Here is an 11,494-nt window from a genome sequence, read left to right as displayed (position 1 = left end):
AGTGGGGGAAGAAAAACATTGTACACAACAGATTATTCATGGTATTATTTACTTTAAAATGTTACCAATTCCAGAAATATCAGAGGATATAATTGCAGCAAAACAACCCAGCCTCAGCATAATATTTGGTTGTTTCTCTCCATTGTTACTAGGTAGCTGGAGCTTTTAGGGAGAAATTTGTCATTAATAGCACAGCTCCATCCTACACAAGATTCTCTACTTCTTTGCAAACATGACCTTTTAAAAGGTATTTTTTAAAAAGATTAGCATTTGAGCTTTGTTTCAGCTTAATCTCACAAGAACGTATTAAATGTTTTTTGTTTTATTGTTGTTTTTTTTTTAGCATCAAAGCATCATAAACCTTTGGTGTATTTTTGTGAAAGAGAAGTCATGTTGTTGAGATACTAAAGGTTTAACTCTAGACTTAGTTGTAGTGTTTGGACTTAACTGTATTTAAATGACTATTAAGACACATATCTCCCCGCTACTGAAGGTGGTTGTGAAGAAATGCCAAAGGTGTGGTGTTTCCCATTTGAAGTGATCCCCATCTGGAAACTAATCTTGAAGAGCTGTTGAGCACAGTGTGCTCCTTCCCTCCTGAACTGGAGAAGGAATCCAGTTTGCTCTGGGTTGGAGGTTTGTCTGGATAGAGTATTTCAGAGAGGAGGGTTTGTTTATTTGTTTGTTTTTCTTCCACCTGCAGACAGGTCTGGTCTCCTGTTTTAAATTGATCTATAATATTTTATATCCATGGGAATTTTGTGTCAGCATTTAAGCTCTGGACATACAAAGTAACACAAGTAGAAAATCTTGCTGAATACTGACAGGAGAACCAGATTCTCCTTTTCATATCTGGCTGGGTGAGCAATAAAGTCTTCTATAATTGTTGATTGTAATTGTCAACTATTCTGTTGTATTCCAAAGTGCTTGTTTTGAAACTGTCACTTTTTATATGGTGCTTCATAATGCCATCAGTAAAGAACACTGAGTTGAAGAAATCCACTATAAAGATACTCAGCCAAGCAAAATCAGTATGTGTATATTCAGGAGGGTAATTGTCTATGGGGAGCAGTTGTGGAACAAGGACCATTGTTTCCTCTACCAAATGCTCACTCCCTGTTGCAATTGGTGGTGGTTTTTTTTTATGATTAGGGACAGTATTTCTCAATCAGTGAGTTGTGAACTTACATGTTTTCCAATTGTGTGTTTCAGTTTGACTTCTAAAGATAAGTGCCAGCTTGTTGAGCCAGATACCTGGGGAGAGAGAATGTGGATCGACTGATGGGAGCAAAGAAGAGTGCACTTTTAGGTTTTTACATATATCATATGTATTTTCAGAAAGTGGAGGTTGTAGCTTTTCTGTGACTACTTTGTTCTTTTATCAGTTTGGTTGAAAGAAAGCAGCCACAAACTAACCTCATCTCAGGAAGAACCTGAGAGTAGCTGTGGAAACTACGTGGGTTAGCACAGAATCTGCCCACAGGAAGGGACAGGCTGTTAAGGCCAGGCTCACCTATGTACTCTGCTGACTGTTACTCCTGTGTCTTAGCTGTGGTTGTTAGATGTGCAGGTTGTGTCTTAGTCCAGGAAAATTTTCCAGGCTGCATTTCTACTGCCCCACCTGGACACTCATTTTGGATGCTTGGGCTTAGAGGTTGATCTATGAGCTATTTGTCATCAGTGAAGTATAAGGACATCCAAGCTAGGTTGCTACTTAGAGACAGCGCCTCTCTGTGTTTTGCCCTGGTTGCAAGTGAAGGGGAGATGAGCTCTGACTTGGCAGGGCAATGAAGCAACTCAAGACTTATTAAAATCAACAGTTTTTACTAAGTGTCTCAACAGGCATAATTAAAAGGAGCTTAGAGGTGGGTGGGGAGCGAAAGAAACTGATGGTTTCAATGCAATCTGTCTTGGCCTCATTCTGGCAAACGTTTAGGCATATGTCTAAATTTATGCCCCTTTTTGCCTCTGTACGCTGTAGTTTCTCTTCTCAGATGTGTTCCTATAAAACAGAAGCATGATAAAAATAGAAGTAACCTGAATGGAAGTATAAGCAGGAATGGCAGAGTGCCAGCAATCCCTAGGACATAAATCTGCAGGCAGCTAAATGAGAAGTTCGTTTCATTGTACTCTTTGCATTGCACAATACAGTTTGTGTAATTTAAGAAGGATGTTGCTGCTTATTAAGGTTATTACTCCCTATTACCACTTTCCAAAACGTGAGCAAAGCTTTGTAGCTGGCTGGCTTTGAATAGGCTCTGTAGTATTTTGAGGGGTTCTTGGGTAGTGGGTTTTTACATATGGACTGCACCTGCTGGATGCTTCCCTTAGCTTTGCCTCCAAAGAGGAATAATACGAGTCCCTCAGAATGGAGGGAAGGAGGCAGGGAGCCTCATGGGTTTCAGGCAAGATTGCCTGATGGTAACACATGTGGTTTTGTTTTGTTTTCAGGCTCCCTGCCCCCCATTTCCATTGAGTTTGAAACTATAGGGGCTGAAATACGGTGCTTTTAATCCTGTGTCCAACAGTCTTGAAATCCAAAGGAACTGAGTCATAGTTAGAATGTTACAGCTTGCAATCTGTGTGTTTGTAAGCAAGTAAATAGATGTAAGAGAAAGCTGGACACCTGCGGTGTAGGCAGGCATAGAATAAGGCATGAAATGTTTGCCATGCAAGTGTGTAGTTAGCCATGGGTCAGTGATAGGAGGAAGTTGGCTGTTCTGAGTCTGTTTGTGGCCTGGGTCCTTTGGCATGCTGTGTGTTCGTAGTTCTGTTCCTACAGATTTCTGGTTTGCAGTGACATACGTAAGAAATGAGTTAAAAGTAAAGAAGTCATTTCCACCTGTTCAGAAAGGAAGACAGAAAGGTAGTGTAAATAGTATTGAAAGAACTGCAAGCATCCCAGATGGTGTTTGTCAGTACTGCACCCCTACCTGTGTTGTTGACTTGCGGGTTGAAATCTGAACTGACTCAGGGTTTGTTTAGAAAGTTTGGATAAAAGGAAAACTGAACCTGTAATAACATGCCATGATCACTGACACCTACTGACTCCACACCTAGTTCCTGATTTGCAAGATTTCTGCAAGAGCAGTAACAAACTTAACGTGTACGTGTAGTGTGAAGAGAAAACAATACCACTTGTTAAAAGCAGTGCATGCCTTCTGCCTGTTGCTGGTGTACAGCAGGCCTTTGAGCTAGGTGCATAGCTGTGCATGTAGTGGGACAGTTTATTTCTGCTTTCTGTTTTGATGAGATGACTTTAACTAATCCTTTCACATCTCTTCTGATTTGTGTTTTCTAAGGTATTCCAGATGTTCAAAACAATTTTATATTACTACTATTGTAGTTAGTACTAAGTGTAACATGAGACCTTTGTGACAGCAGTTTAGCCCTTCTGCAGAATATTAGAGGAGCACAGACTGCCTGCATTGCTACATCAGGCAGTGCAATCCTGAAGTGTGGGGATGTGGCTCGTAGCTGTTGCGTGGTAGGATGAACAGTGTATCTGCTCCCAGTTTCATGCAAAAGGCTTGGGTCACTTTCCACTGAATGCTAAAGGGGTTACCGTGTAGTTTGCTTGTGCCCAGAATAAGCAATGCTACCTGGGAGCATGAACTTCCTGCATTTTAAACCCATGCAGGTGATCACTTAATACATTAAGCATCCCCTAATTTTATTCCCTGTATCTTAGTTTACATTGCAGAAAAGGTGAAGAATTCTGAAATTAAAATTGAAGAGGTTATACAAAACCTTTTCAAAAGCTCATTCCAAAACTAAGCTATGCAAACCAAACTACAAAAGGCGATACTTTGAAGTGCATAAATCAGTTCATGTGATATTTATCAAGACAGGAATCTGAAATCGTTTCATTAAAGCAGCACATTAGTTTGAAATGTAATCTTTCCACACCAATGCAAAAAAATTTGGATAGAGTTTTTGTTGATACCTGCCAGAGGTTATAAGACCAGGGAAACTGGAGTAGCCAGAAATGAATCTGTCTCTGCAAACAAAACCTGGCGATTGATTCAGACCACCTCTAGCATTTCTCCACTGGCACGTTTTTTCCAAGGTTATCTGCAGGTGACACTTCTTGTATTCTACTGGTCTAGGCTGGCACTGAACTTGAGGGGGATTTGAATTGCATCGTAGCAGAGCCCTGTCTTCACTTTCTGTTGAGCACAATCTATTCTACTTCTATCTTGGGCGTAACTGCGCAGTATCTACAGAAAACTATAGGGAAATATTTAGTTAGAAATATCATTTGGAAAAGACTCTCAGAAGGGTTCAAGGCTGGGCCTTCTCTTTGTGCCATGGTAGAATCAGCTTTACCCAGACTGTTCCTTGCAGATGTTTAACCATTTGTAAAAGACTTGCAGCAGCGTCAATCTTTCATTGCATCTACTGCTTCTCTAAGTTCATTCTAGGGAATGTTTGCCTGAAGGCTAAATCAAAATTCCCACTTTGCTGTTGTGATTTTACCTTTATTTATTTAGTTAGTTAGTTAGTTATTCCTGAAGTTTAGTGGTTAAAATTAATTGCAATACAGGTGCTGCATTCCAACGCAGAGTCAGCGGAATGGCTGCTTATCCTACCACACAGAAACTAAGCGTACAATTAAAAGTGGGTTTGCTTTTGTGGAGGAGGGTTAAAAGTTGCCACCCTTTGGCTGAGCTGTGCTGAGTGCTGGTGTGTCTACTCCCAGTTATGCTGCAATGGCAAGAGAAAAGCAGGTTTGCAGTAATGATCTGCTGGGCATCAGCCTGGCTGTGTGTGCACTCAGACTGTCGGGGATGGAGAAGGCAAGAGCCAGGGCAAGCTAAAGAGCACAAGCAGCAAGGACTCCTTCTGACCTGTGTTACCATATGTGAGCCATACTCAGCTGGCTGCAGGGACTGCAACCAAGGTCCCTGAGTACTGTTCCTGGCAGCACTGATCTTGGTGTTACTTCAGTGTGGTTTGGTAAGCTAGGGAGTTCATAGTGAGTTGAGCAGCTTGGGATGCCCTACGGTTCCTATGGTCCTTCCCACCATGCCCAGGGCAACCTCCCAAGGCTGCAATGCTGTATCCCTGGCTGGGGCCGGGTACAATTACCCCTCCTGCGGTGAGGTTGGTGCCTGTGTCCTGTGTCAGGGGTAGGTGCGAGGAGGAGCCGCTGTCTGACAGCCGACGGGCGGCCGTGTACAAGTGACCTTTCATGGGGCAGAACCGACACGTGATGCCGCAACACGGTGTTCTGCAGCCACTGGATATTTGATGTTCTTACATTCCACGCGGAAAACGTGTTTTTATGCCGGGCCATAAATCACGGTTAGAGGACGAGCGGGGAACGCCGAGATAGGGAAGACGCGCGAGGTCGGCCGCGCTCAAGGTCACGCGAGTCGCTCCCAAGCGCTGCGGCACACGTGACGCCGGGCACCGTGCGGAGCGCTGCCCCAATGGCTCCGGATGAGGCGCAGGGCGTGACACCGGGCGGGGACAGGGGGCAGGAGCCGCCCGCCCGGGGCCCGCAGGTGCCGGGGCCGCGCGAGTCGGGGGCGCCGCGTTCCCGCTGAAGGGCGGCGGCCGCCCCTCTGCAGCGCGCCGCGGCCGGCAGCACGCCTGCGCCATCCCCGCCAGGGAAGGGAGGGGGGAGCGGGCGGACGGGCGGGCGCCGCATCCCCGGCGCGAGGAGCTGCGGGCGGCGGGAGCGGAGGGTCCGCCGCGCCCCGACGGAGCTGAGCCGGGACACAAAGGGGACGGAGACGCCGCCGCCGCCATGGGGGAGCAGCTCCGAGCGCAGCCCACGGCCGCCGCGGGGGCACCGACCGCCACCTCCTGCTCGCTGCGCGGCGGGCTGCTGCACAACGGCTTCCACCCCGCGGGCCCGACGCTCAGCAACGGCGGCTGCGGGGAGGCGCCGCACCCGCTCCTGCTCCGCCCGGAGCCGCCGCCGCTCGGGCACGGCTCCCCGGCCAAGAAATGCAGGCTGCGCCGCAGGATGGACTCGGGACGGCGGCACAGGCCACGTAAGTGACTGACGGGCGCGGCGGCGCGGATCCGAACTCCCCCCCCCCCCCCCGAGCGCAGACACCCCCCCCCTTTCCCGGCCGGGCGGAGCGGGGGCCCCTGGTGGCGGCCAATGCGGCGGCGGAGACAGGGCACGGCCCCGCCCTGCACCAATGGGGCGGCGGCGGGCGGGGAGCGGCGGCCCGGCACGAACGCGGGCGGCCGGCTCCCCCGCGGGCAGACAGCGGGGTCCTGCCGGCAGCACTGCATCCCGGGCGCGCCCATGAAGCTCATAGCGCACAAACAGCACTGTAAGTAGCGGCCGCGCTGAGCGGAGAGGAGAGTGATTGCTATGAGCGCTCAGCTATTGCGTCGGGCTGGAGAAACGTATAAGCAGAAACAGATCTGGTGATGTGCTGCTTGCGAGCGTTGCCTCTGGCTTTTCGTTGGTCTGGGAGCTGTCAGCGAATTGGCTGGCTGTACTGCCTCGTGGTTTAAGGATGTAACATCTACGCTTGTGATGTGTTTGGTTGTATTAGCCTTGGCGGTTGGGAAGCAGCGTGCTTCATTTGCTTAATCGTGGTTAACTTGCATATAGGTGTGGAGCTGCTGCTCAGTGCCTGGGCAGCCCCTGTCAGCAGAGCAGCGCAGCTGGGGGAGCGCCCTGACCCTGGGCACACTCACTTCGCTTTTCCTTCAAGTAGAACCAACGCATGTTTACCTTCTTTTGTCTGAGTTCAGCACATTCTGAAGGGGTAATGAGGGATAGGGGCAGGCTCACGGCTGCCTGCTGCCAAACCTGGGGTTATCTCTGTTCAGTATGAAGTGTTGTGTGTTCCTCTACTCAATGTCATTTTGTGTTTTTAATGCTGAAATAAATACATGCAGGCTTCTCTCTGAGATTAAAATAATCAGAAACATCCTTGGAGAGATGCAGTTTTCCCAAAGCTGCTTCTTCATCAGTGCCTTCTGCTTGTCAGATGTTTTTGCTGGGCTCAGTGTGCCCCTAATCTCTCTGTTGCAGGATCACATAGTGCTTGCGCTACCTGGGAAAAATTAACGTTGGTGTGGGTTCCTACCAAGTGTAACGTGTTGGTGACCACATCGTTCTTTTGTGTGAACTGTTTTTGTGGAGTTTTTGTGCAGCTTCAAATTTTTGTTCAAGAAGAAAAGCTGCAGCTCTTGGATTAAGTTGCTTGTCTGTTTGATGCAAGCAGGAGGATGCAGCGCTTGCATATCAAACTTCAGAATAGTTTTTAGTATTGTAAAGCGAAGGCTTATGGGTTTTCATGTAGTTACTCAAACAAGACAACAAGGGATTTGGTTTCCTTCATATCCTGAGGAGAAAAGAAAAAAGCTCATCAGAGTGCTGACCCAGGTGGCATTGGCTGTATTGCCTGAAATGTGCAACAGCTTCTGGAGAAGGCAGGGGTGAGAGCAGCAGGTGAGAGCAGAACCCTTTAAGGCTGTGCTGTGGGGTGTTTCTTTGCTAAATAAGAGACATAAGTTCTTGTTGATCTTGTTCTTCATTTATGTGCAAGAATAAATTTGCCATTCAATGTTAGTCTTGCAGGAAAGCGTGACAGCAGTTCATTAAATCTGACTCCGGTTCTGGTGCTGAGAACTTTTAGGTGCATCCATCTCCAGAACACACTATAGTCTCGTTTTTCTGGTTTTTGTATTTAATCCCAGCCTTTGCAGATGTTTGTTCTGTGCTTGGGGACACATTGCAAAATGCAGCGTGGTTGCCACATGATGTGCAAGCCTTGAGTATTGATTGCGGGGTTTGCTTTGCGTAGGCAGAAAGATAATTGGCATTTCCTAATATTCCAACACACGAGGCTATTTTTATGTAGCAATAATTCCTTTAAATCCTCACAAATTACACACTGAGTGCTTTTTACTTTCTGCCTAGCGAGACAGTCTTCTACACTCTCTGGCCCTTTTCCCCTCATAGAAGGGAAGGTTTGCTTTGGAGCCCATGGCCTACCTGCTGCTTCCCCTTCTGCTGAGAAACAGATCTCTGCATGGTTATTTCTTAGCTGAACAAGATGAGTCGTTGCTGTGTTAGGCTGGTTCAGATCAGTGGTGTGGGCCAGTTACGAGACTGGGGTTCAGGGTATCTTGCTGTATCCCAGCACAGCATAATGAAGACAGAACAAGTAACTGCTACTGTGCCTCGTGCTCTGATGTGCTCCAGCAGGGAATAAAACATTGAAATATTGTGAATTTTTCCAATTTTAAAAACCTGCTGTAGTGTCACGGTGTTCAGTTCAAATGGGATCTTTGAACAGAAGAAAGAGAAGGAATGGTTAAGTGCCCTCCTTGATTCCTGTGGAACAACACTGCAGCTAAGAACAAAGGCTTCAGCATGGCAGGTAGCTAGAGTGGTGCTTCACAGCTGTCCTATGACAAGCATAGGGAAGAAGCAGCTGGACACCTGAATTGGATTGATTTTCTTAAACAAAGGTAAAACTTTGAGGTTGATGTTCAGGGCAGTATTTGGCATCTTGCCCCAAGTCAGTAGGCAATAGGTAGAGGTCAGGGAATACATGCTCAGAGGCGTCATGACTGGTTACAGCTAATGCATGTTACGGCTGCCGTGGTTAATGTCTAAACACTCAGTTGTTGCTTCTCAGCAAATAATGTTTTTGACCAGTATTTCCATTGTTACATCTGTGATGCTTGGGTGCAGCATAACGGTGTAGCTCTACTTGTCATGTAAGACCTAGTGGTGATGTTAAATGTACAGTGCCACAATTACAGTCTCGATTTTAATGGAGAGTACAGAAGTGAAATGGTTTTGTTCGTCACAGTGAATAAGTATGTGCTGTTGGCAACTGAAACTTTGTCTGGAGTAGTGGAATATCCCACAGGTTTTTAATCTTAAGAATGACTTTCTGGTGCAGTGTTGCTTAATGTTGGTCCCTGGTTGGTTTTTGTGTAGATGGATGGTAGGGTACCTGAAGAATGGGCTGATGGGAAACACTTGAGCTGGTTGGTGTGTTGTGGCCAGCATTACTGTAAGTCCCAGCTGTACTGCCAAGGTTGTGTTTTTCCAGCAGGAATGGGAAACATATACAGATCTTCTCAGTGCCATTGGGCTGGGCACTGTCAAGTTCTCTGCAGCCAATAGTTGTTTCTTACAGCTGTGTGAGGTTGGCTTTTGGTAGGCTGGTTTACCGTGAGGCTGTGCAAGTCAGGTAGTGACCCAGTCTCTCGCTGCTATCTTCAGAAGTCAGTTTGTGTTAATGAGAATATGGAAGTGTGGATGGTCTCACCTGCCTGGCAAACAGCTCTGCCTTCTGCGAGGAAGTTTTTCTTTCCCTTGCTGCTGAGCAGGCAGGCATTCTATAAGACTTCAGGGCTGAAAATGATCTGGAAGGCTTCACTTAATGTTTGGGGGGATTTATTTAGCTGCAGATCTGCAACATTTGAAGAAACTTCCTGTACTAAGCAGCTAAAATTCATCTTTCAAGATGAATCTTTCAAGATTCAATAATGGGAAGGAATAACTGAATTTTGTGTAAATCCTTATCAATGTCTTAAATGGAAAGCAGCAGTGAGAATGTTGGCCCATCTGGCTCGTGACTCTTGTTTTTTGTTCTCCCCCTTCTATTTTTAAGCTTTGGCTTTCTCTCCACTCTTCCAGCCCCAGTTAAAGCAGAAATGTTCTTAGCTCGCCAATGCATCAAGCTATGGAAATGAGATGGAAATGAAATCATAGGATTTCATCACATGTGTCAGGGAGGAGGAAGAAAAAAAAAAAGACAGCTGAATCGAAGGTATTTTATCTGAGATATTCATGGTGAATATAGCAAAGAGTGCTGATAGCACCATTCAAGATACTGATAAAATATTGAGATACTGTTCCTGTGCCTGAGGGAGATTAAACAAACACACAAAAACAAAGAAACCCTAAGATAAGTGTGGGGGGAAAAGGGAGGAAATTTCCTTATTAATGAAAGGGTGAGTGGGGCTGGCCGGGTTTGCCCAAGGAGAGCTGCAGAGGTGTTATGCCAGTCTTGCAAGGGGAGGTGTATAAGCTGAGACAGCTTTAGCAAAAGAAATTATTGCTGGAAATCGGTCACAAATATATTGAGGTCTGATTGAAAGAAGGAATCAGGCGTAGACTCTTTGTAAGACTTGAAGAGTTATAAGGCTGAGCTAACTTTGTTGTGGTTGTTTAAATGCATGAAGGAGATTGCCCTTTGTTAACCCCTTTAACAGGGCACTGTTGCCGAGTGACACAGGAGATTCCTTTACTTCCCCCGAGGAGCTGTGCATGAGGAGCAGGTTAGGACTTATGTTCCTTGCCCTCTTCTGTGCTTTAAATAGCATGTCAACTGTAGGGCTTTGAAAAATCAAATGTCTTCAGTTCTGGATGTAATATGTCTTATAGGAAAAGCTTTATGGGTTCACGCTGTTCAAAGTTTGCTAAAAAAACTAGGTTAAGTGTGTCATGGAATTTCTCATGGGTGGACCTTTCCCCCAGATAGCACAGCTGTTAGTGTGCATCAGATTACCTCATTATGCAATGCTGACGGTACCTTTGGTTTGCATTGTCACATGCTAATGCAGCTAGGTTTTACACTAATAAGAGACTTTATCTGTCGGTAACAAACCAGTAAGTAGTTGGTGCTGTTTATTAACATAAAGAGAACACATTTTCACAAGAGGGTAAGTGGAGCCTTTGATTTACGGTAGGCTTTTAAGAGCACGTGGTTCATCTTATGCTTTCTGTATCAGTTCTATGAAGTACAGGTCTACGTATTTGTGTTACCGCTTTTTATGGCTTGTTGCAGTGCAGAGTTACAGTGGAACAGTTTTATTTTCCCCACAGACATAGATTACATTAAGCCATTGGGCATATTGCAGGCTGTCTTTGAGAAGATGGAGATGAGCTGCAGTAAGCGTGCAGGTACATAGGAGGGCTGTCTGAAGGTGCTGGGGAGACCTGATAGTGCATGAGTGGTGTGTTTTGTTTCTAGGTACATTGATGGTTACAAAAGCTACAATGATTTAAGAGTTAAAATAATCACGGGGATACACGAATGTTTCTACTGAGATTCCAGTTATGTTGAAATTATGTGAATATCACCAGAGCTCATTAGCAACTTGGACACCTGATTTATTTCCTAATTGCTTAATGAGTCAAATTATTTCTCCTTTATTGCCCGGGAGTTAGAGCAGATTGCCAATGTTAGCAGCTGTGTGAAGGATTCTAAGCTGTTAACTCTGTGTGACTGAAGTAACAGTTGTTGTCTGATCTTGTGCTTTCTGTTTACTTGTGCTGAAGAAAACTGCTGCTGTTTTAGGGGCAAAGTCCTTTTTTTCTGCAGCTCACCATTTAGCTCACAACAAAAAGAACTTCAGATCGATAGAGAATAAACTGGAAAAAAAAAAAAAAAGTTTTTGTATTTCCACTTGTTTTCTAAATGTGCTTCATGTACCTACACCAAGAACTACTCTGACTTGAAATAACTCAGTAGTTAGTGGTGTTTTTTAA

The 11,494-nt window shown here is 45.7% G+C and overlaps 1 protein-coding gene across 4 annotated transcripts in view; it reads left to right on the top strand.

Annotated features, from left to right (window-relative positions):
• Nucleotides 1-11,494, top strand: part of PANK1 (pantothenate kinase 1) — a 42,341-nt gene that overhangs the window by 11,519 nt on the left and 19,328 nt on the right. Inside the window, exon 1 of one of the 4 annotated variants that reach the window (XM_015866783.2) lies at nucleotides 5,650-6,005. The exons of 1 other annotated variant lie outside the window; for it this stretch is intronic. In XM_015866783.2, the coding sequence (XP_015722269.1) occupies nucleotides 5,756-6,005 (250 nt within the window). In that variant the 5' untranslated portion in view covers nucleotides 5,650-5,755. Of the gene's footprint in view, nucleotides 1-5,649; nucleotides 6,006-6,170; nucleotides 6,297-10,576; nucleotides 10,666-11,494 lie in introns of those variants that run through there. 2 more of the 4 variants (XM_015866784.2, XM_015866787.2) reach the window with 2 other exon arrangements.

Source organism: Coturnix japonica, chromosome 6 (assembly GCF_001577835.2).
Source record: "Coturnix japonica isolate 7356 chromosome 6, Coturnix japonica 2.1, whole genome shotgun sequence".
In the NCBI taxonomy this organism is placed as follows: domain Eukaryota; kingdom Metazoa; phylum Chordata; class Aves; order Galliformes; family Phasianidae; genus Coturnix; species Coturnix japonica.
The sequence above is the reverse complement of the archived record's forward strand: the minus strand, read 5'-3'. Positions and strand labels throughout refer to the sequence as shown.